The following is a 24,815-nucleotide window of genomic DNA, read 5'->3' as shown; positions in this document are numbered from 1 at the left end:
TAGTTAAACAAGGTTTTAGGTCTATATTTGGCTGCATAGTAACATATTAGACTGATATAATTGAACAACCAGACTTAAACCTTCTGCACCCAGTTGTATAACAATATAATCCATTTCTTTCACTAAGTTATGGCAGAGAATGACTAGAAATGTGTAAATCTTGTGTAGATGTAATAATACAAAACAAATAAAGAAACCACACAAGTCCATTTACACAAAAAAAAAAATCTGTATTTGGGAAGGCAGAGTTGTATTGGTCTGTAAACTGGGAAGAAGCAGGCAGGCGACTCATTACAGGCTGGGGAGCTCCGCAGACGTAGTCAGGACAAGCAATAAGGCATCAGGGGAGGCAGGAATGATGTATACGAGGCTCAGTCATCGCTACCACACAGGTTTAGCAGGGCACGTTGATAATCACCTTTTGTGTCTTGCTGGAATGTGGAGGAAACAAAATAACAGGCATTGAAAAAAAAAAGCCATTTCTAAACAAATGTAGAAGTCTCAAAAAGCTCCACAACGTTGTGCTCCTTATAGAAACACCTCCATATGTACTCTTGCTAAAGTGCATTCAAAATATTATATATTAATGTATAGTTCAATATTTGTATAGATTTCCAAGCCATTGCAGCAAGTGAACATTTTAGTTTTAAAAGGTATGTACACATGGTGAGATTCTGTCTATCTTCGACTTTGCGATTTCCCCTGAACTTCCCGGAGCCCTGAACCACCGATATTGACTATCTTTACTTGAGATAGGGACTGTGAGATTTTGACCAAGTGACAATTTTGACTATACTAGAAACTAGATTGTACATAATATAGATTGATTTGCCTACACAGTGTATCTTTCCTTGCGATCCCGACCCCGGGGGACCACGCATTGGGATCGCAAGGGGGCTAACACCCAGCGATTTGCACTAACTTTCCTAGCGATTTTGACTATATAGTAAAAATGGCAAGGATAAATCTCACCGTGTGTATGCACCTTAAGATACATTATTGTTTTAAATCTGTAAATTGCAATAACCTCTGAGGGTGATAAGCAGTGTGACAGCTATTAATCATCAGCTTTACTATAAGCCAGTGGTTCCCAAACTGGGTGCCATGGGGCACTTGTCCAGGACTAAATCAAATGACTTAGATTCAATTTGATAGGCAATACCAGTGCTGGTGACTGCCAAACATAACATATGTGGACAAACAGAAGTGCAACCATGTCTTCTGTAGCATAACCGTACCTACGGATGACAGGTAAGCATACGTGAATACATTTCAGATTATTTTTTTTTAGGACTTTCTCAATGAGAACATGGCCAATGTTCTCATTGAGAAAGTCCTAAAAAAAACAAAAAAAAATCTGAAATGAATTCACGTATGCTTACCTGTCATCTGTAGGTACAATGTCATAAAAAAAACTACAAAAAAAAAAAATGATATATGGTGCATTGACTCAAGAAAGTTTTGGAACGCCTGCTGTAATCATTAACTTTAAGCTACAGGGACATGCAAAAAAAAAGGAGACTTGACATTGAGGTTGCTAGTCAAGCATTTTTATTTTTTTTTTAAATAGAGCTGAATATCTCTCTTTGCCTGGTCTTGGAGGTTTGCTTTGACCATGCTTCTTGGGAGTGATAGCACAATGCTTTAGTTGCTCACCATTGTCATATTGTGGTAACACTTCTGTGATGACTACAAGACAGCTGCTATGTCATACTTACCCCAATGTAGTAGGATAGAGATTTGCCATATTTTTTCTTGAACTCTGCTCTTATTTTTAGCATGTCCACTTCACTTCGAGAAACCATATTCCGGATCAACACTTTATCTTTCGTTCCTTTGCCCTGGTAGAAATGAAGTAAAATTTCTGTATTAGAGGAGTTCCTATATTTACAGCCACCATAAAATCTTTGCAGAACAGAGGACTCCAGCTGAAGAAATGTTTATTATCTGGTCAACTTTACATTTTACAACATATATTGCTGTATCTAACAAGCTGATGCCGCACAGGTGGGGACATTTTGTAAACCGTTGTAGCTATAAAAGGAAGACTAGGATCCAAATAGGTGGAATTAAAAACATCTGAAAAGCCCAAGTAAACACAATTTGTGGCACTGTATAAAGGTGGCACAATGAATGAGGATATAAAATTGCCAAGGGGGGAGAAAATACCTAAAATATATATCAGCATTGCAAAATATAATGTCACAATACAGTGTCCCATTGGCAAGTGTATAATTGGGGGGGCTGGGACTCAATTAGCCACAGGGTTTGATGCTAGGGAACAAGCTCCAAATAAAGCTAGGCAATAAAACAGCCTTTTCCCCCCCACACGATAAACACTGGGTTGATGCATGCCAATCAATGGGTTTCCCTGCACGCTAAACGTCAAAGGCTGCCTTTTTTTATAATATATAAACCCTGCTAACTGAATCGGCAGCCGTGGGCTTATTAGATCACCGCCTGTGGATTTAGTCATTGCATTATACAAACTACAATAGCCATTGTATTATAAACATAGAAGATTAGTGGGCATGTCAAGTGACTCAGTCTGCCCTCATCCCCCAACACGCACAAAAAAAAAATATATATATATTATACTGTGCAGATAGTGCTGTAAGATACCCCTGGAGAAGTACGGCCCATTACACTAGGATAGAAGTATCACTGAACTTGCGGTGTTACATGCATAATCTTGATTGGAACTCCAGTTCTTGTTTTCATACTAAAAACAAGTGGATGCACTTTTTCTGCATATGCAACGCCACTTTTTGTAGGACTCGCACGTCATTGGTGGACTGGGTGAATTATTTTATTTTTCAAACATGCAGAATATATCACGTTTAGAAGATGAATGTTAAGGATCTACAGGAAGAGTATGGGGAGGAACATCTGCGGAAAGCCGTCATATAGAAAAATCAAAGCCTGTGGCTTTCATGTTGTGATAAGTTCATATCAAAATATTACCTTCATAGAGTCGTACAACCGATCAGCAAAGTACAGTGGCTTGTTCTCAATACACTGGACTGGAATAGAACACATCAGTCAACAGGTTAAATAAATCATGATTAAAAGCTGGATTTTTACTTTCATAACTGCACAGGAAGGGAGAGGAGAGGAAGTGTCCCAGCAGTGGTATGGGCAATTTTAAAACACAAAAATCGCTTTTATAAAGAATTGGACATTTATTGACCTTTGTATTATAACTAAAAATCAGACGATTTATCAGCTTCCATCAGCATTATGTATAGTGATGTGTGGCAGTATGCTGTAGCTATGTAATGGTGCATACACACTAAGCGTTTTTGCCCAGCGTGTATGCATAGCGATGATCGCTGACATTGCTGGGCTGAAAATCTTAGTGCATACACACTGAGCGCTTTTCCCCCCTGCCCAGCGATGTCAGCGGGGGTGAGCGGCTTTCCATAGCAGGACGCTATGGAAAGCCGCTCACCCCGCCGTTCATCTACTGGTGATACCAGCAGATGAATGGAAGCCGCCGGCGATGATGCGGGATCGCGCATCGGTGTTCATCGCCGGGGCATACATACTGGGCGGTTTTGAGCTAAAAGCAGCTCAACACACCAAAAGTGAGCCGCTTTCAGCTCAAAATCGCCCAGTGTGTATGGGCCTTAACAGTTGATGCACCCTAAAAGGCTTTTACAGTCAGCGCCACTATATAGTTTCTCTACTGTAGAATAGAAAGGCAGTAGTCATTAGATCGACATTGACAATGTTGACAGGCAATTGTCGACATTCTTAGGGGGGAATTCAAATGTTATTGTCCTCAATCTCCTGTCTAAAGTGACAGGAAATCGCAGGGTGGGCGATATACAATTGATGTCCCCCATCGCGCCCTTTAGTATTGGTTTTAGCAGCATAAAGTGGCTAAACTCGATTAAACTAATGGGCATGATCGGGAAAAGTGATGTTCGGGCACCCAAACGGATCACTTTTCTCACATTTCAGCTCGCCTGGCGGGTGCGGGCTGAAATGTAGACTCCAGCAGCCGATCACGCCTGAACGGAGCTATATTAGAATAGCTCAGTTTTTTTGCCATCTAGTGGCTGCCGGCCAGAAAAACATTTGAATTCTGCCCTTAGAATGTTAGCAAGTGAAATGTCAACATTAGGGTTAAGCACCAGAGGGAGAGTTAGTGTTAAGTGTAGGGATTATGGTTAGTGGGAAGAATGCTCAACTGAATGCTGGAGCAGAAGAGGTCTGACCCAGACGTTAGGATCACATGACCACCAGGACCCGGAAGCAGCTGCCAGGAGCAAGTAAGTGACTGCTGAGCCACAAGGGACAATATGCGTCGACATTCTAACATGCAGACATTTCACCACTGTCTCCATGATAAAGGTAAACATGATGACTGCCCACAGATCATACCACACCCGACTAAAACATCCTAAGCAGAGTCACATTTTATCACACTCACCAAGATTGAGGAAAGCGTTTTCCAGGTCACCCTTCACTTCCTTCTTGATGCTCTCCTGCATGTCATATGGACTGTAACTCTTGTACCTTTCAAAGACTGAATATTAAACAGCCATATTTAGCATTGGAAGCCACAACTGTGGGAGTTCATGTAACACATTTATTAACCGTCCCATTTTACACATGGCTTTCACTTGTAAGTTCTGGGAACTCAGGATGACACTTGTTCCATTTTTATTAGCAGCGTATGTCTTTCATGTAACAGTTATAATGCAAAATAATGGTTCTGGCTGTGTGTGTCTATGGAGGACAGTCAGTGTGCACATATGCATGCACGGAAGAATACTGGATATATCACTGTACATTCAGGTTTGGAAAACTCATTCATGCAGTGAACGATTTCAAAATCCCTGCTTTTCTGTTGTGTGTGAGGTGGCCTGCATGTGAAGCAGTACCATGTTGTATTCAACATGTGGCCATTCTGCTACTGTGGAACTACATATCCCAGCATGCCCTGCCAGAATTTTGCTAGGCAGGGCAGCTGGAGGGCAGAATTGTGAATAGCCCTGTTGTACTCTGTCTCTGCTGAAAGAAAGAATTCGGTGCTCAGGCTGCAGTGCAGCTACAGGGTTTACTGCAGCTTTGAACCCAAATTTTCAGTTCCCCATCAGAATTCAGACTAGTATCCAGGTACATTTAATACCCGAATGCAGTGTAAAGAAGGCAGTCTATATTTTGCCAATATAATATTCTGTGAGTTATCAAATTAGAGAATGCTGTAGCGTCTTATTGCACTCTCGTTAAGGCTGATTTTGGGTGCAGCTGTATTTTGATTGTGCAAGGCTATGATAAGCACATTGTATAGAAGTAACAGTGGTTTTCCTGTTTGTTGAGCGAACAGGAGCAGATGCCGGCTGACAGAGCAGCTTGTAGAGGTCTATGTGGTGTCCCCATGGGGGCCTATGGCTCTCCCCAGGGACTAGAGCAGGCTTTCCCAACCACGGTCCTCAAGGCACACCAACAGTGCAGGTTTTAGTGATATCCAGGCTTCAGCACAGGTGACTTAATTAGTAGCTCAGTTATTTTGATGTAACCATCTGTGCTGAAGCCTGGATATCACTAAAACCTGCACTGTTGGTGTGCCTTGAGGACCGTGGTTGGGAATGCCTGGACTAGAGGTATGCAGGGTTCTCTTGTAGTGAATCAGTTACAGGTTGCTTTCTAAACACATCACAAATCAGAAAACTGGATTAGAAATGACAGAAATAAGAAATAAGTTTTTGCTTTTTGTATTCTATTAAAAATAAGGATGTACTAAGTTTAACAATAAATGAATAATACAAAATAAATCTGGTTGTTTGATTAGGACTGAAAGATCATTGAAGTCTAAAGAGGAAATGTAATAGTCTGCAAACATCATTGGGTTCCGATGTTTTAAAGCAGCAAATAGGTTTTGTCTTTTTTAATGACTGCTATTTTAAACCATCGGGACCACTCACTGGAATTTGCGGATGCCTGAAAATCACAGGTTATTACATTTACGCCTAAATCCTAGCCAGGTATATCCTTATAATCTGCTTATATATTTTCTTCATTGTTCAATACTTACTGTTTATGGAACTGCTGATTGCTTTTATTACCTTAGAACATTGTGCTGTGTCCTTTACTCAGTGACACTATATTTTCATGGACAGAATGTATGAACCCAATATGGACATTCTCAGCTTACAATCCAGCACTTCTCTTGTCTGTTCCCTGCCATTGTATGTCATTTATTTGTAGATTATCCCCAGAGATGTACAATTCCGAGTAATAGGTCAGCATTTTATGGACAGGGCATACTAATTTAAAAGGAACATTTGCTTTGTAACAGTCTAATACTGCAGTGTCCGCCAACACGTAATATCAGACAGTAGGGAATTGTTTCTATGATCAAATCAGTTTCACAAGACCCTCTTACCTTTCTGTAGGTGAGGTACGCTTCTTTCAGTCATGATTGTAATCCACTTGCCCACATCTGTTCCCTTCCTTTTTACTCCAGCCTCGTACAGCTCCTGTGATACAAAGAGGTTTTATTACCAAACCAGAGCCCATGATCCAGAACCGCTGTATTCCATGTTCTGAGGTTCCCTTCACAATAAATGATTGCAAGGAAAAAGTACACAGCTTTAGTGCTAATACCACCCTAATATAGCATATGTATCTCCAATATGAAGAACATCCCTGAGTATACGCATATGCCAACACAGCACTATACAGTCAAATATAAAAGTCCCAGAACACCCAGCCCATACACCTAAACATTTTATCTCAGCTATAAGACACACACTTAGTGTACAGTATACGATCATGGCATGGCGTGCACCTACTTACTCTGGCATCCTGGTCGATCTTCTCATAGTCCACCACAGAACCTTCTTCTGGTCGCTTGCCCTGTAAACAAACAATGAAACTAAGGGCGGTATTCAAATGATATATCATTCCCAATCTCCTTTCTAAAGTGATCCCAGTTATCCGCCCATAGTAACCAGGTTTAGCTGCGTAAGGGGTTAGGGCACCTCACTACCTCAGGAGTAGTGAGCTGAAATGATTATACCTCGCCCGTCAGCAAAAACAGAATGGGTGTGGAAAGGATTGAATACCGCCCTATAAATGCTGCAATACAGCAGTGATACTCAGGAGCTGAGCAATGCAATCACTGGCAGCAATCACAATGCTCCTATTACAAGGTAAGGAAATAGTGAGTAGCATTATGCTCTGTTACTCCGAGATACATCATTGCTGCAGCTGCGCCAAACAGCCCCCCTCAGTGCGCTAGGTCCTGTGAGGCTCTGCTTTCATCTGACATTTTTTTTTTTTTAAATGTGTCCACGTCACAATGCGATTTAACGAGGACGCACCAGGAGAATGCGCGGATTCATTTGATATGTGACACTTGTGCTATTATACAGCAGTCGTGGCTTTTCCAATGCCAAGTTCCACTGTGTTCCCATATCCACTCCTGTCTGTAGAAAGTGGAGAAAACGGCCCAGGTGGAAATTTTCCGTAGGAGCATTCTTCACTTCTACACTTGCATTTAACATATGCCACATATCCATCCATTCCTGAGTCGGCACTACCAACGGGGACACACCACTCATCTCCTCCACCTCCTCCTCTGATAAGCCTTCCGCTTCAGACATGCCGACACGCACGTACCGACCCCCCACACACACAGGGATATAACTAAACGGGGACAATTCCCCAACCAGGCCCTTTGGAGAGACAGAGAGAGTATGCCAGCACACACCCAGCGCCAAACTGACACTGGAAAACCCAGATACAGACTCAGTCACACACTGATAAACATGTGGCGCATATCAAATTAATCAGCAGAGTCTTTTGGGTGCGTCCTAATCATATCACGTTCCAAATAAGATGTATTTTAAGCAAAAAACAGATGCCAGATGCTAGAAGAGTTGTCCTGGACCTAGTGCCTCACTCCTGCAGGCATCTGGCGCTGTGTGGTGTACTCAGGCTAGATGTATGAGGACACATCTGTAGGTACAACGGAAATAAAAGATAAGAACCCCATTTGAACTCACTCATTTTTGAACATGTGAACTGTGGAAGAACATTTTTAAAACGATGTATTACATGTAGGTGGTGCTCATGCTGCTTTGACACTTAGGAGACTGGACCAACGTTAGTTGAATTCCCTTATTAAACTTCCACTTACAGTAAGATTGTAGTACCCAGCTATGAGCAGCAAACAAAGGGGGCTGCTGCAGGGATATCTGGTTACTAGTAACTGGAGCTTAGGTCCCATTACTACTACAGTATGTGGTTAAGGTATCCAAAAGTGTGCACCACCAATAGAAAAGGAAAAATAGAAGCTAAACATAGATTTAATGAAAAACCTACGATATGTTACTACCCAAACAGAGTTTGCAGAATAAACACTGAGCTATCAATTACATTTCACCTGAAATTACTAATGCTGAAGTTGTATTCAGAAGTGTTCTATTATTGCTCACTACATGGTCACTCACCTTAGCCAGGGCCACCATTAATTTCCTGAATTCTCCGGATGTGTCCGATACAATGTCTTTTTCTAATTCTGTCTTGTATACTGGAAAATAAACAATGATTTCTTTACAGTAACTAGTTTGTCTGTCCCACTGTTCTTATATGTCTGACAACGAACTTGCTCTGCACCAAACTATTATGTCCCAACCCCATTAGAGCTTGTAACTGTAGTTTTACAGTGTTCTAGTTATGCATCTGGTCACAAAGTGGTCCCCTAATAGCTGGCCATTGGCTAGTGTGGGACCGCCTACTATATGGTGCCTCCACCTGACCCTGCCTCTGGAGTAGTTTCCCAATTACGCACGTTGGAAAGCCTCAGCCCAGGAGGCTCATTGTAATATTATTGCCTGTGCTGCATAGCTACAAAAAAAGGACTCATCCTCAGGTACTCATGAACCCAGAGTGTCTACAGGCATTGGGGTATAGAGCAGGGAAGAGACAACACTTGGAAAAATCAATTCTGAGTCTCTTTTGCCCTACAGTCCCCGTGTGCGGTATGGGATGAAAGAAATACAAATGGGAAGATGGTCGTATAAGAGAAATCAAGTGTTGTGTGATGCTGTATGTTCTCCTCCAGTGATTGTAATACACACAAGAGACTTTTCTTTACTCAGCTTCACATACAAAATACAGAAAAGCACCATTCCAAGGGCTATTACTCTCTGCTTATTCTCCTTGACCTTTCTGCTGCTTTTGAAACAGTGGACCACCCTCTCCTTCTGCAAATCCTTAATTCCCTTGGTCTGCGTGATACTGCCCTCTCCTGGCTGTCCTCCTACCTCTCTGACCGCACCTTCTCTGTCTCCTCTTATAACTCCAACTCCTCCCCCCTCCCACTAACAGTAGGTTACCTTTCCTCCCCGGACCTTTCCCTAACTCTCCTTACTCGTATCTCCAACTGTGTCTCTGCTATTTCTTCATGAATGTCCCAGCGCTTTCTTAAACTTAACATGTCTAAAATTGAACTCATCATCTACTCTCCCTCCCACACAACCTCACAATTTCATTATCTATTGGTGGCACATCTATCTCCTCTAGCTCCCAAGTGCGCTGCCTTGGAGTAATCCTTGACTCCTCCCTCTCTTTTAAACTACACATTCTTCACCTCTCACAAACCTGCTGTTTTCATCCTAAAAATATTTCCAGGATCAGACCCTTTCTCACTCAAAATACTACTAAGATCCTTATCCACTCACTGGTCATCTTCAGACTAGACTACTGTAATCTCCTCCTAAGTGGTATCCCCGACAAATGCCTCTCTCCACTCCAATCTATCCTCAATGCTGCAGTACAGTGCGTTCACCTCCCCTCTCTTGCAAGCCCTTCATTGGCTACCATTCCCTTTCAGAATCCCATTCAAGCTTCTCACACTCACTTACAAAGCCCTCTCCTATATACATCTCTGACCTAAGATCTGCAACTGGGGCCGTGGATCCTTTGTGGAGCCATATAAATAAAGGATTATAAAAATAATAATTGTAAAGTTAAACACACACACACACACACACACACACACACACACACACACACACACACACAGAGGACAGAGTACTTAGACTTTCATACCACTAGGGGGGACTGCAATATCCTTAGTCTTAGGCATCACTGTACAGTACGGCTTTGGCCAGTGAAGTAGTGTGAATAGACAGAATGGCATTTTGTGTAAAGTAAGTTCATTCTTCAGCCCACAGAAAGGCACATACAGGGCTCAGCAACACTCACATTCTCTGTATGCAGCCTGGATTGCCTGTAGTTCTCCACTGCTTCTTGAGCAGATAATTTCAATTAGAGTGTCTTCATCTGTCCCAAGGCCCTGAAATGAGAAACACCTTACTAGCCAAGCTCAGACTAGCACACTTCAGGACTGCCGGACTTGACATGCAATTTGACGGAAATCTAAAACTATATGGAATGGAAAGGAGAAATCCTTAGTCTTTAAAAGAGTCACAGTTGAAATACTTACTGCAAAATAAAAAGGGAAACCTCTAAAATAGTGACAATTGCCAATTCCTAATTACTGGAAGACAGATATTTCAAGTCATCCTAAAGGATCTCACTGTAGTAGTAGTAGTAGTAGTAGTAATAATAATAACAACAACAACATGAAACAGCTTACCTCTTTAGAAATTAAATGGTTGTTCTTCAAAAACAGGTGTAACAATGCTTTCAGAAGCCAAAAAAAAGGAAACAAAAAAAACAACAAAAAAAAACAAAGTGCTAGCTGTTATTGTATGGAGATCCGGTGGACTGATGCTTCGGTTCACTGCTATATATTAAATGAGGGATTTCTTTTGAGCCATGTGGCACTAACAATGTCCTATCAACTGACAATGGCTGCAGTGCAGAAATCAGGAAGGGGAGCAAATTCAGCAGCATTTTAGCATTCAGCTATTGCACACCCTATACAACCCAATGTGAGTTCATAAAAAATAAATACAATTAAGAAGTTAAGTCACAGATGATTTTTAGTAATCTTAATCCTTGTGTGGCTTTAACATCACCCTTATTTTACATAGTTATGTAGTCTACTGTACATTTAAGCTAAATTTACTCCTTCAAATTAGACGCGACTTGCCTTCATTGCAGCTTTCAGTTCTGAAGCATCATACTGGGGCCGTGTCTTAATCAGCGCAAGCATTACAGTCTCCAGATTACCAGAAAGGGCACCTTTTAGTGCAGATGCCAGGTCCTACAAATGAGAAATGAGATATTTGGTTTATGGTAAAGTAACTGGTGGCATACAGGCCGAAGGCCACCCAACAGACACAAGGGGCAGAATGTAATGGAGTCAGAGTTTGCCCGACGAGCGGGATGCCGGTTCGTCGGGCGAACATGGACTCCATTACATCCCTCCCATAATGCTAAACAGCATTAAAGGCAGGAGAAAAGAGGATTTTGGCACTTACCGATAAATCCATTTCTCTGAATCCTCTAGGGGACACTGTAGTCCTATACAGTAGGGGGTGTGAAGCTTGCAACCGGAGGTGTGGCACAATCTAAAAATTAGCATTGTCTGCACAGCCGGCTCCTCCCCCTTCATATCCCTCCTCCCTCAGTTTGGAAAATTTGACTGAGAGAATAGGACATGATAGTAGAGCATCTGGCGAGGAACCGAACCATACATCCTATCAAACAGCACCCAAGAATTCTTAACTGAAAAACGAACGCTGTTTGTAGAAACTTTGCAAAATCCACATTAGACCCAGAGCCACAATGTGATTTGATCCTATGACCTTGTTCGTCAAAGTCCAGGGATTAACTATGTGAGCCACAAGAGTCCTTTGAATAGGAAGCGTGAACCCAGCAGGCCAGCACGGAGGCAGGCGTCCAGTGTCCCCTAGAAGATTTAGAGAAATGGATTTATCGGTAAGTACCAAAATCCTCTTTTCTCTTTCATCCACTAGGGGACACTGTAGTCCTATACAGTAGGGGACGTCCCAAAGTTAATCCCCAGGGAGGGAGTGCTGTCTGTTGTCTGCAAAACCAAACGTCCGAACATAGAGTCGCCGGACTCAAAGGTATCAAACTTGCAAAAGCACGCGAACGCGTGGGCTGAAGACCACGCCGCTGCTCCGCAGAGTTGAGCAGTGGAAGCACCTCTGGCCACCGCCCACGAGGCATCCACCAATCGGGTGGTAGGAGCACCCGTCTGAACCCGAACCTGTTTCCCACAGGAAATGTCCAATCCATCGAGACAAAGACCGCTGAGATGCTGGCCAACCCTTCTTAGGCCCCTCATGAAGACCAAACGAATGGACCGACCTTCCGAAGGATGATGTAACCTGTACTTATACCCGTAAAGCTCGGACAACATGCAAGGATACGTCCCCGTCTGCAAGACCCCAGAAGGATGGGACCACAATGGGTTGGTTTACGTGAAACCTCGAAACAACCTTAGGTAGGGGTTCTGCTCCATACTCCTGAAAAGTCCAAATGGGTCTGTGACACCAAGTCACGCAACATAAAAAAAAAACCCTGGCCGAAGCCAAGGCAAGCAAAAACGTGACCTACCAAGAAAGATATTTCAAGACTGGTTTTGCTAGCGGTTCATAAGTAAGCGATGTCAAAAACTCCAACACCAAATGTAAGTCCCATGGTGTAGTAGGAGAAAGAAAAAAGGGGCTGCTATCCGCAGAACCCCCTGTAAAAAGGTTTGACTTCTGCAAGGATGCTAATCGCTGTTGAAATTGGACGGAGAGACCGAAATTATAACTGCAGAGAGCCCAGCCTCAAGACAGGCCTGAAGGAAGAGTAGAAGTCTGGATAAGTGGAAGTGCTTCGAATTCCACCCACGTTCTTGACACCAAGCCATGTACCTCTTCCAAATCCTGTAGCAGTACATGGCTGTGACCGGCTACCCAGCGGCAATCACCGTAGGAATGGGCGATCGTGGTATACGTCTGTTCCTTAAAATCCGGGTTTCAATAGCCTTGCCGGGAACCACAGCTTGTTCCTGTGAGTTGTAACGGTCCCTGAGATAGCAGGTCCCCTCTCAGAGTAGACCTTCAAGGATGTTCCTTTAGGAACCCACGCAGGTCCGAGTACTAACTCCTGTGGGACCAATCCGGTGCGATTAAAACCACCGACACTCGCTGTCATGTCATCCCAACTTTTTTTTTTTTTTTGGTACTCAGAGCCCTGTGTTAATGCGTCCACTCCTTCAGCTGCTGGATCACTTGTCCTGGACATCTATCTGGGCGGGCAGCTGATGGTACAGTCGAGACGCCATTGGGTCGACCTGAGGTAGGCCCCATCTCACCACCAAGTCGAAATTCCGTGGATGGAGGTACCACTCCCCTGAATGCACGACCTGGCGACTGAAATAATCCGCATCCCAGTTCTCCACACCTGGAATGAACCCTGCCGAGCGGACGACGTTTCGCCTTTCTGCCCACAACAAAATCTTTTGTGGCTTCCTTTAACGCCAACCCGCTTCTCCAGGACTGATTACGTCTGCCGTCGTCGTGACATTGTCCGACTGCATCTTTATGTGTTGACCCATGACTGGGCCTTTGGCTACGAAAAAGGGCCCTGTAAACTGCTCTGATGCAGGATCCCTTCAATCCCAAATGCCGAATCTCTAGCCTGCTGCGAGATTCCTGCGCAACGCCCACCAAATTAATGAGGTGCGTATGCGTGGTGGAAGTCGTATTCTTTGTGTAGAAGCCAGTGTGACCCTGCTCCCTGAGCAATAAGGTTCATCAGTAATGGTCGGGAATGAAATCTGCCTTACTGGGAATCTGCGAAAGATGCCACCAACTTCCCAAGAAATTCCACACAGAGGTGTAGAGAAACCTTTTGTGACCTTAGTTCCTAAGCCACTAATCTCTGTAGGTCCAGGACCTAGTTCCTTGGTAGGAATACTTTCAATAGTACCGTGTCCAAGAGGAGCCCGAGGAACTGAATCCGTTGAATTGGCATGAGGTTGGAGCTCTGGAAATTCACAATCCCCCCATGTAGAGTGAGAAATGGATGGGACGTTTGAACAACTTTTACCAACTGGTCCCGAGAGGATGCCTTGATGAGCAGGTCGCCTAGATAAGGACTAATCGTGACTCTCAACAGTCCCGATTCTGCAACCATGAATGCCATGATCTTCGTAAAGAACCGTGATAGACCGAACGGCAAGGCCCTGAAATGATAGCGATCCATCCGCAGTGCGAACCTCAAGTAAGTCTGTTGAAGAGCCCATATTGGAATAAGCACATATGCATGTGCAATAACCAACTGGATTGATTCCAGCTTGAATTAGAAGACACTGAGAGATCGTGAAATAGAGTCTCGGCCTGCCTGTCCGGACCACTTTATTTTTTTCACGACAAAAGGATTGGAATTTAAAAAAAAAACGTTCCTCTCTGAGGGGCGGCCACCGGAACAAGGACCCCCGAACGTAGCTAAGTTCCAATTGGTGGCAGTAGCCTTTATAATCTCTAGTAGTAGGTCCATCCTGCCTTTCTGGCTGCTGCCTGTGAGCGGTCTCTATCTCTGCCCCCACGTACCTGTGTACCGAAACCTCCTCCTGGGGCTTGTAAGGACTGAGAGCCAAAAGAATTACCAGCTGGTCCTCAAGTACCTCTCCTAAACTGTGGAGTGGCTATGTATAAGGTGTAGCCAGACCAGTGGACGCTGTAGCTTGCGAAATCCTCCTGGCTAACACTAGACAGAAAAACCTCACCTCCTCAAGGGGTATGGATTCTACCGCCCCCTGGTGTCAGAGTCTCTAGCCGATATGGCTGATGTAGAGATGCGTAATGTCTATAGGCTTGACACAAGTATGAAGCTGAATTTCAATTGTGTACCAACAGTTGAGTCATTTCTTTCCAGACCATGCTCCCATGGCCTTGTTAACCCAAAGCGCAGACGACCGTAGGTCTCTGTGCTGCATATGCTACAAAAATTGACTTTAAAGGTGGGTGACCTTTCTACTTCGATAACGGTAAGATTGTTTTTCCTTGACAACCTTCCTGGGAAACATCCACTACCGGCTGAATCTCCCACTTATCCATTATACCCTTAGGTAGTGGGATCAGTTACTAAAAACCCTGTTTGGAAATTGAACACTGTTGTCAAGTTGGTTCCAGGACTCCTCCATTAAAGACTGGAGGATTTTAGGAATGGGAAATGCAGCGGAACGCACTCTTGGGATTCGAACCATCCAAAGCTACTGTCTCTGTCTCTTATTATACCTTAAAGTTTTAGGATCTCAGCTTGTTGTGATTAAATAATCAAGACCTGAGATTGCCGCGTCCTTTGTGGACAATCGGCGTCTAGTGTAAACAACTCACCCTTGTGTATGAATGAGAAAAGCCTCATCCTCTTCCCGTTACAACAGGAATAGGCCTTTTAACCGCCTTGCACCTTGTTACCTGCTTGTGCTGGAGGCGTTAACCTGATGAGAAATCTTTTTAATCGTCTTGGAGAATCCCGCAGCACTAAATTGTTGCGTGCGGGATTCTGGAATCTCATTGGAGATTCTATGTACAAGTTAACAGAGACCGAGCACTGCTCCCAGGTGGGACTTCCTTTCTAAGCAGGAGTTGGCCAACCCGCGGTTTGTTACAGTTCGTGCAAACAAAACAGGTCTCTTTTGGAGGTCTACTTTAGACCTGTCATTGAAACTCCCTACCAGGGTATTTCGTGGCGCTTTCACCCTTTAAACTAGGAAGAGAAAGGCTGTTCGAAATGATGGAAGCAAAGTTATCGGATCGGGCTGGAAACACTGTTCTCCTTTTTTTATATAGAAACCAGAACAGGCCAAAATTAGATTTATAAAAATTAAATAAAAAATAAAGAAATAAACAAAATGAAAACACCAGCCGACATACAACCCCCAAACCTCAACTGTAATTAAGCTACGATGGGAGAGTTGGGATCCGCTTGCTTCCTTGTATTTTCGTCAGGATCTTTAGCAGAGAAGTCCTTTGAAAATATAAATTGTATGGTAAATTTATTTTGTTCAGTGGATCCTCACATTACTGAATATATGTTATCACCAGCAGAGGGAGCTATTGCTACACCTGAAACTTTTTCTCTTATGATTGCTATACAAGGGGGGAGGGCTACCCTTCCCCGTAAATGGCGCCAGGAAGGAATAATTAAAATGGCCGACACTGAAAAATTCATGTCACATCATGAGTCTAAATACTGTCTCACTACAATAAACTTCTATTTTTAAAACCAATATGGGGATGCGCGCTGATGTCTGCTAAGCGCCTACCCCTTATGTTACTGCAGAGTCCCGTGAACATTAACTTCAGACCCTTTGCACTGTGGTCGGGAGCTCTATTGCCTGAGCTACAGCACTGTCTTCCACACGCGGCTGAAGGCTCTCCTCAGCCACGCGTGACACCGAAGCCTCTATGTTGTGCGCGCTACGGGGCAGTCTCACTAAGTCCCGTAGCTGCGCCACTCCAGGACTTCCTCGCGGCTCTCTTCAAAGGCGATGCACGCTACGGGACCGCTCACCAAGTCCCGCAGCGGTGTCACTGTCTCCCCCGGTAACGCACGCTACGGGACCTTTCACTAAGTCCCGTAGCTGCACCTTTCTAGTCTCCCCAACTGGTCTCAGACCCGCAGCGGCGCTTCATTTATCCCGGGCGACGCACGCTACGGGACTTCTCTCACCCCTCTTGTAGTGGCGCCTCTCCTGAGTGTATGTGCTGAGCCACAACCGCTCCAGGATCGCATGGAGAGCTAGAGGGGAGGGTGAATAAATATGCTACACTAACCTTTCTATTTTAAAAACCCTCATACTCACAGTTGCTGGTAAGGAGATGCAGACTCCTTCAGCAGGAATCCTTGTCTCCACTCCTGTGCTTTGTCCCCCTTTTATTAGGGGGACGCAGCCTTTTCATCTGGTAAAGCCTGCACCCCCCTTTCATTTAGGTGGGATCGGGCATTTACCATTCTGTCATCTGAAACCTGCGCCCTCCTTTTGGTTAGGAAGGATTGGGCTAGTAAAAGAAAAGAAAAATAAATAAATTAAATAATTCTTCATGGGAGCAAGAGCTCCCTTCAGTGCCTGTTACCTCCTTGGCACAATTTTCCAAACTGAGGGATGTGAAGGGGGAGGAGCCGGCTGTGCAGACCATGCTAATTTTTAGATTGTGCCACACCTCCGGTTGCAAGCTTCACACCCCCTTACTGTATAGGACTCCAGTGTCCCCTAGTGGATGAAAGAGAAAACAAGAAATGCTGGATGCAGAGTTTATACAATACCACATCATTGCTGCTGTACCAGCGTCAGGAACACAGGGCCTGAGTCACCCTTGTATTGCTATGCCGATGTTTTCGCAATTGATTGATTGTTGCAAACTGCGCATGTGTCACGGCACGTGCATTGATTTACAATTACGGTTGCAGCGAGGATTTAATAGCGAGTAATTAACAGAAAGCACCTGTTTAGCGGGAGGTGACAGCAACAACACAGGTGTGGGGACCATTTTCGAAGTGTGTATCAACCGCATCTGCGCTCCTGTACACAGACACCTTGTCTCCGGCCTCAATTGCGGCAGCAATTCTGAGTGACCACAGACTTACTCGACCAGTCAATGCTTTCCAGAGCGCATCGATGCTGCAAATGTCTGCCTGACCAGAGAACAGTACACCCAAAGTGGGCATTGCCGCAGGCAAAAATCATGAAAATGATATTTAAAAAAAATAAAATAAAAAAATAATGAATTAACTTCAGAACCCGCAGCCCCCTCAAAAGCTGTCCAACTCTGACAGCACTAAACATGCACTGGGCTGCCTGGAGTTGCTGAGGGGAGGAGTACCAGCTCCTGTGGTCAAGTGTCTTCCCACATGGGTGTGAGAGAAATTAAAGCTGTAATTCACACACTCGCATCTGGAACAAATGTGTTAATACTGCAGCTTGTTCTCAGAGAGCATCAACTACTGTTGCCAGAGCCAGGCCTCCATGTATATGTTGTCAGAAGGTGGCGGAGGCGTATGTGCCGTGAATGAGCATGCTGGAAAGATGAGCTGCTCACTATATCACATATCATGCTACTGGTTGTCAAACTCTAATTCATTAGTAGCAGCTTGACAAATTAAATTAAGAAAGTTGTCCAGAAGCCCTTGCAGTGGTCGGTGTTACACAATTGTTGCTGCCCCGTACTGATGTCTCTTTATGCTTCACCATAAACTAGTCTGTGTTGCAGATGCGAGTGTGTGAATTACAGCTTTAATATCCTTATTTACAATATCTCATTTGGACAGCAATTACCTTCTTGGTCCTCCTCTGAAAGGCAAATGCTATTTCTTGTCTTTGCTCACAGCTTCGGGTTGTTAAAATGCTGATGATTGTTAGCTCGTCCACACCTGATAAGAAAAAGACTTTTCGTAAGGGAATATGTGCTCTTGGTGAATGGCAGTAACAATTTCCATAAAGGACAATTGGGGAGGAATTCAATTGTTTGAAAAGTCTGTTGGTTGTCTGTTTTTTCCTGTCTATTTGATGGGTGTCTGTTTTTTTCCAATCAAATAGACAGAAAAAAAACAGACACCCAACCGACTTCTCAAACAATTGAATACCCCCCTTGGTCATATTCAGTTCCCAGTACAAGCTGCATTCAGACATTGGTGCACAAAGTGTAAGGCATAGGCAGCCATGGATACCGATCATGTATGCAGCTTCATCAGGAATGCAATGTCGTTATTTCAAAGAATGACGGATCTAGATTTTGTGCAAGACGTTTATGTAACAGGCAATGTATGGACTCTATAAAACAGAAATACCAAGGGGTAGGGAAGAGACAATACTGGGAATATCAAATTTCATGCAGCAGAGTTCTATGAAAAGCAGAGCTCTCATATACAATACCTGGTTATTTTATAGAAAATATGCAACATACATGGACATAAATAGTGTTTGGCCATTTCAGCCACACCAATTGCTAACGGGTGTATAAAATCCGGCATACAGCCACGCACCCTCCATAGTCATTAGACATTAACACTCATAGGATGGCACCTTTCCAGTCTGTCAAATTTCTGTCCTGCTAGAGCAGTCCTAGGAGCGGCAACCGTTCAGCCACAGAGAAGTAGGTTGCACAAGCTCACAGAATGCCTTAGGAAGCAATGTTAGCTCAACAACTGTTTGCACAGGAAAATCTAATCCACAAAGCTCCCAACAATGAGGGTCACTCAGAGTTGATCGCTCGCCAGCATTTTAGCAGCCGTGCAAATGCTATGCCGCCGCCCACTGGGGAGTGTATTTTAACTTAGCAGCAGTGCGAACGTTTTTATCGCAGAGCGGCTACAAAATTTTTTCGTGTAGTTTCAGAGTAGCTCAAAACCTACTCAGCGCTTGCGATCACTTCAGACTATTCAGTTCCGGATTTGACGTTACACATCCGCCCAGCGTTCTCCCAGCCACGCCTGCGTTTTTCCGAACACTCCCTGAAAACGGTCAGTTGCCACCCAGAAACGTCCACTTTATGTCAATCACTCTGCGGCCAGCAGTGCGACTGAAATGCATCGCTAGACCCTGTGCAAAACTGCATCGTTCATTGTGCCCATACGTCGCGCGTGCGCATTGCACCGCATGCGCAGAACTGCAGTTTTTAAGCCTGATCGCTGCACTGCAAACAAATGCAGCTAGCGATCAACTCTGAATGACCCCCAATGTCAAACGTTGGCTGGAGTGTTGTAAAGTGCATCACATTTGGCACTGGAGCAGTGGATCACAGACCATCAAGTAGTCTGACTGATGAATATGGGTTTGGTGGATGTCAGGAAAAGTTTTGCTGCCAGAATGTGTACTACAAACTGTGAAGTTTGGTGGAGGAGGAATTATGGTTAAGCCTGGGCCCCATAGTTCCAGGGCAATTTGTATACTTAAACATACAATGCTATGCTATAGAGCAGGGGTGGGGAACCTCTGGCCCGCGGGCCGTATAAGGCCCGCGAAGCCGTTTGGTCCGGCCCACCCGCTCCGCTCAGTGAGACACGCCACCGCACAGTCCGGCGGCAGCGTGTCTCAGCTGTCACCACACGGAGGAGAGCGCGGCTATTGTCGGGCGGCGGCGGCATGTAGGACTTGAAACCAGCCACCAGTTCGTGAGCCAATCAGAGCTTGCGGACCGGCAGCCAATCAGGAGCCGCGGCTGCCAGTCCGCGAGCTTTGATTGGCTCTCGAAACGGCGGCTGGTTTCAAGTCTTACACGCCGCCGCCCAACATAGCCGCGCTCTCCTCCATGTCCCCGCTGAAAGGAGCGGTAAGCGGGACGGGGGGGGCATCTGTATACCTGGCACTGTGGGGGGGCATCTGTATACCTGGCACTGTGGGGGGGCATCTGTATACCTGGCACTGTGGGGGGGCATCTGTATACCTGGCACTGTGAGGGGGCATCTGTATACCTGGCACTGTGAGGGGCATCTGTATACCTGGCACTGTGAGGGGCATCTGTATACCTGGCACTGTGGGGGCATCTGTATACCTGGCACTGTGGGGGCATCTGTATACCTGGCACATCTGTATACCTGGCACTGTGGGGACATCTGTATACCTGGCACTGTGGGAGCATCTGTATACCTGGCACTGTGGGGAGCATCTGTATACCTGGCACTGTGGGGAGCATCTGTATACCTGGCACTGTGGGGAGCATTTGTATACCTGGCACTGTGGGGAGCATCTGTATACCTGGCACTGTGGGGGCATCTGTATACCTGGCACTGTGGGGGCATCTGTATACCTGGCACTGTGGGGGCATCTGTATACCTGGCACTGTGGGGGCATCTGTATACCTGGCACTGTGGGGGCATCTGTATACCTGGCACTGTGGGGGCATCTGTATACCTGGCACTGTGGGGGCATTTGTATACCTGGCACTGTGGGGGCATTTGTATACCTGGCACTGTGGAGGCAATTGTGGATCTGGCACTGCACTATTGGGGGCATATGTGTATCACGTCCCATTTTAACTGTCCACACCCATTTTTTGGGCGCGCGCGGGGGCAGACTTGTATGGCCCCCGAAGGATTTTATAAATATCCAAATGGCCCTCAGTAGAAAAAAGGTTCCCCACCCCTGCTATAGAGGTTTGCTTCCACCACTGTCAACAGTTTGGGAAATTGTATGTCCTGTTTCAGCACAACAATGGCACTATGCATAAGAGAAGGCTAATAATAATAAAAATACTGCCCATTAATACGATGTTGTTATAGGCTGCACTGTTCTGGGAAGGAACACTACTGCAGGGAGTTGCATCCCTTCAGCCACGAGCAGTAGTGAGGTTGGCATATCCCGGCACACCATCAGCATTCTGTTTCATTCCAAAGGTGTTTGACAAGGCTGAGGTCAGATCTCTGTGCAGACCAGTCAACTTCTAACACCCACAACTTGGCAAACCATTTTTTTTGTAATGAGTTGTTCAACACATATGTGACTGACAATTTGTTGTCCAGATTCTTTGTATACCTGGCACTGTGGGGAGCATCTGTATACCTGGCACTGTGGGGAGCATTTGTATACCTGGCACTGTGGGGAGCATCTGTATACCTGGCACTGTGGGGGCATCTGTATACCTGGCACTGTGGGGGCATCTGTATACCTGGCACTGTGGGGGCATCTGTATACCTGGCACTGTGGGGGCATCTGTATACCTGGCACTGTGGGGGCATCTGTATACCTGGCACTGTGGGGGCATCTGTATACCTGGCACTGTGGGGGCATTTGTATACCTGGCACTGTGGGGGCATTTGTATACCTGGCACTGTGGAGGCAATTGTGGATCTGGCACTGCACTATTGGGGGCATATGTGTATCACGTCCCATTTTAACTGTCCACACCCATTTTTTGGGCGCGCGCGGGGGCAGACTTGTATGGCCCCCGAAGGATTTTATAAATATCCAAATGGCCCTCAGTAGAAAAAAGGTTCCCCACCCCTGCTATAGAGGTTTGCTTCCACCACTGTCAACAGTTTGGGAAATTGTATGTCCTGTTTCAGCACAACAATGGCACTATGCATAAGAGAAGGCTAATAATAATAAAAATACTGCCCATTAATACGATGTTGTTATAGGCTGCACTGTTCTGGGAAGGAACACTACTGCAGGGAGTTGCATCCCTTCAGCCACGAGCAGTAGTGAGGTTGGCATATCCCGGCACACCATCAGCATTCTGTTTCATTCCAAAGGTGTTTGACAAGGCTGAGGTCAGATCTCTGTGCAGACCAGTCAACTTCTAACACCCACAACTTGGCAAACCATTTTTTTTGTAATGAGTTGTTCAACACATATGTGACTGACAATTTGTTGTCCAGATTCTTTTGGCCATATCGTGTACACTTATAACAGGTTTCACATTATTCAACCTCTTATTTTCAAAGTGCATTATTTTGTGATAGGTTACATGGACCACCACCATGGTTACTTGCACAGACTAGCATAAAGAAAATAAAAGGTGACCAGACTGGCGCGGTCAATCAAAAGCAGCTAGTTCAAAGGAGGGTGTTAATCTCCAACGCAAATCAAATATAGCAAGAAAAAAAGATGGATGGTGCTGGTAATATGCAATAAAAATATGCCAATTTACCACACTTGGACATTAACTGATTAAAAACATGTATACATATGTAATAATATTTATTTGGTGTCAGTGATTTTATGATTTTTATCATATTTAATTATTAATGTGTAGCAATACAAATAGATTTCATACAATTTGTAACCAAGGTGTATTTCTAATTTGCTAAATAATAAAATAATTAGCCATACTGTATTATATATGTATACATCTTTTAAACCGTTTAATGTCCAATTCATGCAAATTGCACAGTATTATTGACTATTACTAGCAGTATTAGTCTATTTTCTTGCTCAGCAGATGAACATGTCTGATGGCTGTTCTTGTCATTCTCCATCTGGAATAGGGATGGTTATTGCCGTCTGACATGGAACGGAGCGGTCAGTCCATAGGCCTCATAGCTGCTCAGTAATGTGGATTACTTTTAGCCAGAAGACTGCATATGAATAATGCACTGTTGGTGTACACCCTGCACTCACTTGTCCTTGCACAAGGCAAAACATTATCTGAATACATTTATGAATATTGATTGCAGCATGTACAGGAACTGCCTATAATTAGGCTTAAGTATGCAGCCATAAAAGCCAGACAAGGACAATGCAGTATGCAGAGGGGAGAGGAGTGTAGCACAGCATAGCTGGTACACATTTCTTATTCAGGAATGTTCCATTATAAGTAAAAGGCGCAGCCAAGAGGAAATCTGTCCCGTTTCCTCAATTCCTGAAGCATGTTTTGATTTGCTCAGGTTGTTCCTGTCTCAGTACAAGGGGGTGGGGGTCACTGTAGCGAATCAGAGAGACAATCTGTTTGGATATGGGTCTCCCAGGACATCTAACCATTTCCCATTATAATGAACACCTGGAATCTATAGGAAGGAGGGAAATGTAGCAGCAACACAACAAATGCGTGCTGGGAAATTATATGCGGAACAATGGAACCTACACCCACTTCAATCAGGAGAATACATATTTGTCACACCTGTGATAAGACCCTCCAACCCTTTCACCCAGTGTCAGAATCGCCATTTACCTTCCTATTGCAGCTACCTCTCCCACCAATTAGTACAGACCAGGCTACTACAATAATAAGACGCTCAGGAGCAGGGCATTCTGCGTTGGGAGGAACAGTCATGGTGCAGGCCTGCGATCTCATTTAGCAAGTGGGAAACACAGTAATGATACTTCAAAAGGGCCATGGAAACTATAACATCATCCAACATGAAATCAGTTGGTCAGAAAAAGAAAACAAACACATACAAAGCAATTACTCAACATTGCAACTATACTAACTCTATGGGGATAAAGCTATAGTTTTTCTTCCAATATAGTTTTATTAGTTAGAAACAGAACAGGGCTGGAAAAAACACGAAACAAAAAAACAAGGTTTAAAAAGAAAAAAAAACACGAAACAAAAAAAAAAAAAAAAGCTTTTTTGGCTTTAAACTTTTTTTTTTTTTGTTTAAACCAATTTGTTTTTGGGGGGGGGAAGAAAAAAAATATTTAATCCTATTTGTTATAATACTGTGAAACATTGCTATGTATTAGAAACCTTGATCAACCATGTTTTAATGCTTTCTAAAATTAACAATCCAAAGTTATTAGGCTTTGATATGATTTATTTGAAATCTTTCCATAAATTTAATTTTAGACTAAATATAATTAAAACATGCAAAAGTACTTTTCAGAGAAACGCAAACACTAAAAGAGAAGCAGTTAAGTATTGGCACTGGATATGTCACTGGCATAAAACATTTTGAATAAAAACGCTAGTTTAGATGTCTTTTCAGTTCCCAGTCTGTTTCGAAACTTCGAATGAACTAAACCAAAAGAAGAAAAAATTCTTTCTACACTAGCTGAAGATGATTGAGCAGTCACAAGTTGTTCAATAATGGGAAATACATTAGGTTTTGAATTGAAGTAAACACGAAGATTAAATGTATTGCCTTTTTAATGTGTTGGGGTTGTTTACTCTTTAAGACTGAGGGGTAACTTTACGAAGATAGGAGTTCTATTTAAGATGGGATGTTGCCCATAGCAACCAATCAGATTACAGGTATTATCTTCTAGATGGTGCTAGATAAATGAGAAGTAGAATCAGATTGGTTGCTATGGGCAACATCCCATCTTAAATAGAACTCCCATCTTAGTAAATATACCCCCGAGTGTTAACTGTGATTTTTTCCGGTCCTATGGGAATGTTGGGGGGGGGAGAATCTTGATACTAGGCAGATTTAGCACCTCTCTTATCTGATTCACCTCCCTATATCTTTATTGTGTGTGT

At 44.1% G+C, this 24,815-nt stretch overlaps 1 protein-coding gene across 1 annotated transcript in view; it reads right to left on the bottom strand.

Moving 5' to 3' along the window:
- Positions 1 to 209: 209 nt before the first annotated feature.
- The window catches only part of ANXA2 (annexin A2), a 50,961-nt gene continuing 26,355 nt past the window's right edge, over positions 210 to 24,815 (bottom strand). The window contains exons 4-13 of the mRNA XM_063926400.1: positions 18,233 to 18,327; positions 11,081 to 11,194; positions 10,228 to 10,318; positions 8,469 to 8,548; positions 6,811 to 6,870; positions 6,398 to 6,491; positions 4,439 to 4,534; positions 2,965 to 3,023; positions 1,719 to 1,841; positions 210 to 431 (exon numbers count right to left, since the gene is read on the bottom strand). Of these exons, the coding sequence (XP_063782470.1) occupies positions 372 to 431; positions 1,719 to 1,841; positions 2,965 to 3,023; positions 4,439 to 4,534; positions 6,398 to 6,491; positions 6,811 to 6,870; positions 8,469 to 8,548; positions 10,228 to 10,318; positions 11,081 to 11,194; positions 18,233 to 18,327 (872 nt within the window). The 3' untranslated portion in view covers positions 210 to 371. The remainder of the gene's footprint in view (positions 432 to 1,718; positions 1,842 to 2,964; positions 3,024 to 4,438; positions 4,535 to 6,397; positions 6,492 to 6,810; positions 6,871 to 8,468; positions 8,549 to 10,227; positions 10,319 to 11,080; positions 11,195 to 18,232; positions 18,328 to 24,815) is intronic.

The sequence above is a fragment of the Pseudophryne corroboree genome, chromosome 6 (genome assembly GCF_028390025.1).
Source record: "Pseudophryne corroboree isolate aPseCor3 chromosome 6, aPseCor3.hap2, whole genome shotgun sequence".
In the NCBI taxonomy this organism is placed as follows: Eukaryota; Metazoa; Chordata; class Amphibia; order Anura; family Myobatrachidae; genus Pseudophryne; species Pseudophryne corroboree.
The sequence above is the reverse complement of the archived record's forward strand: the minus strand, read 5'-3'. Positions and strand labels throughout refer to the sequence as shown.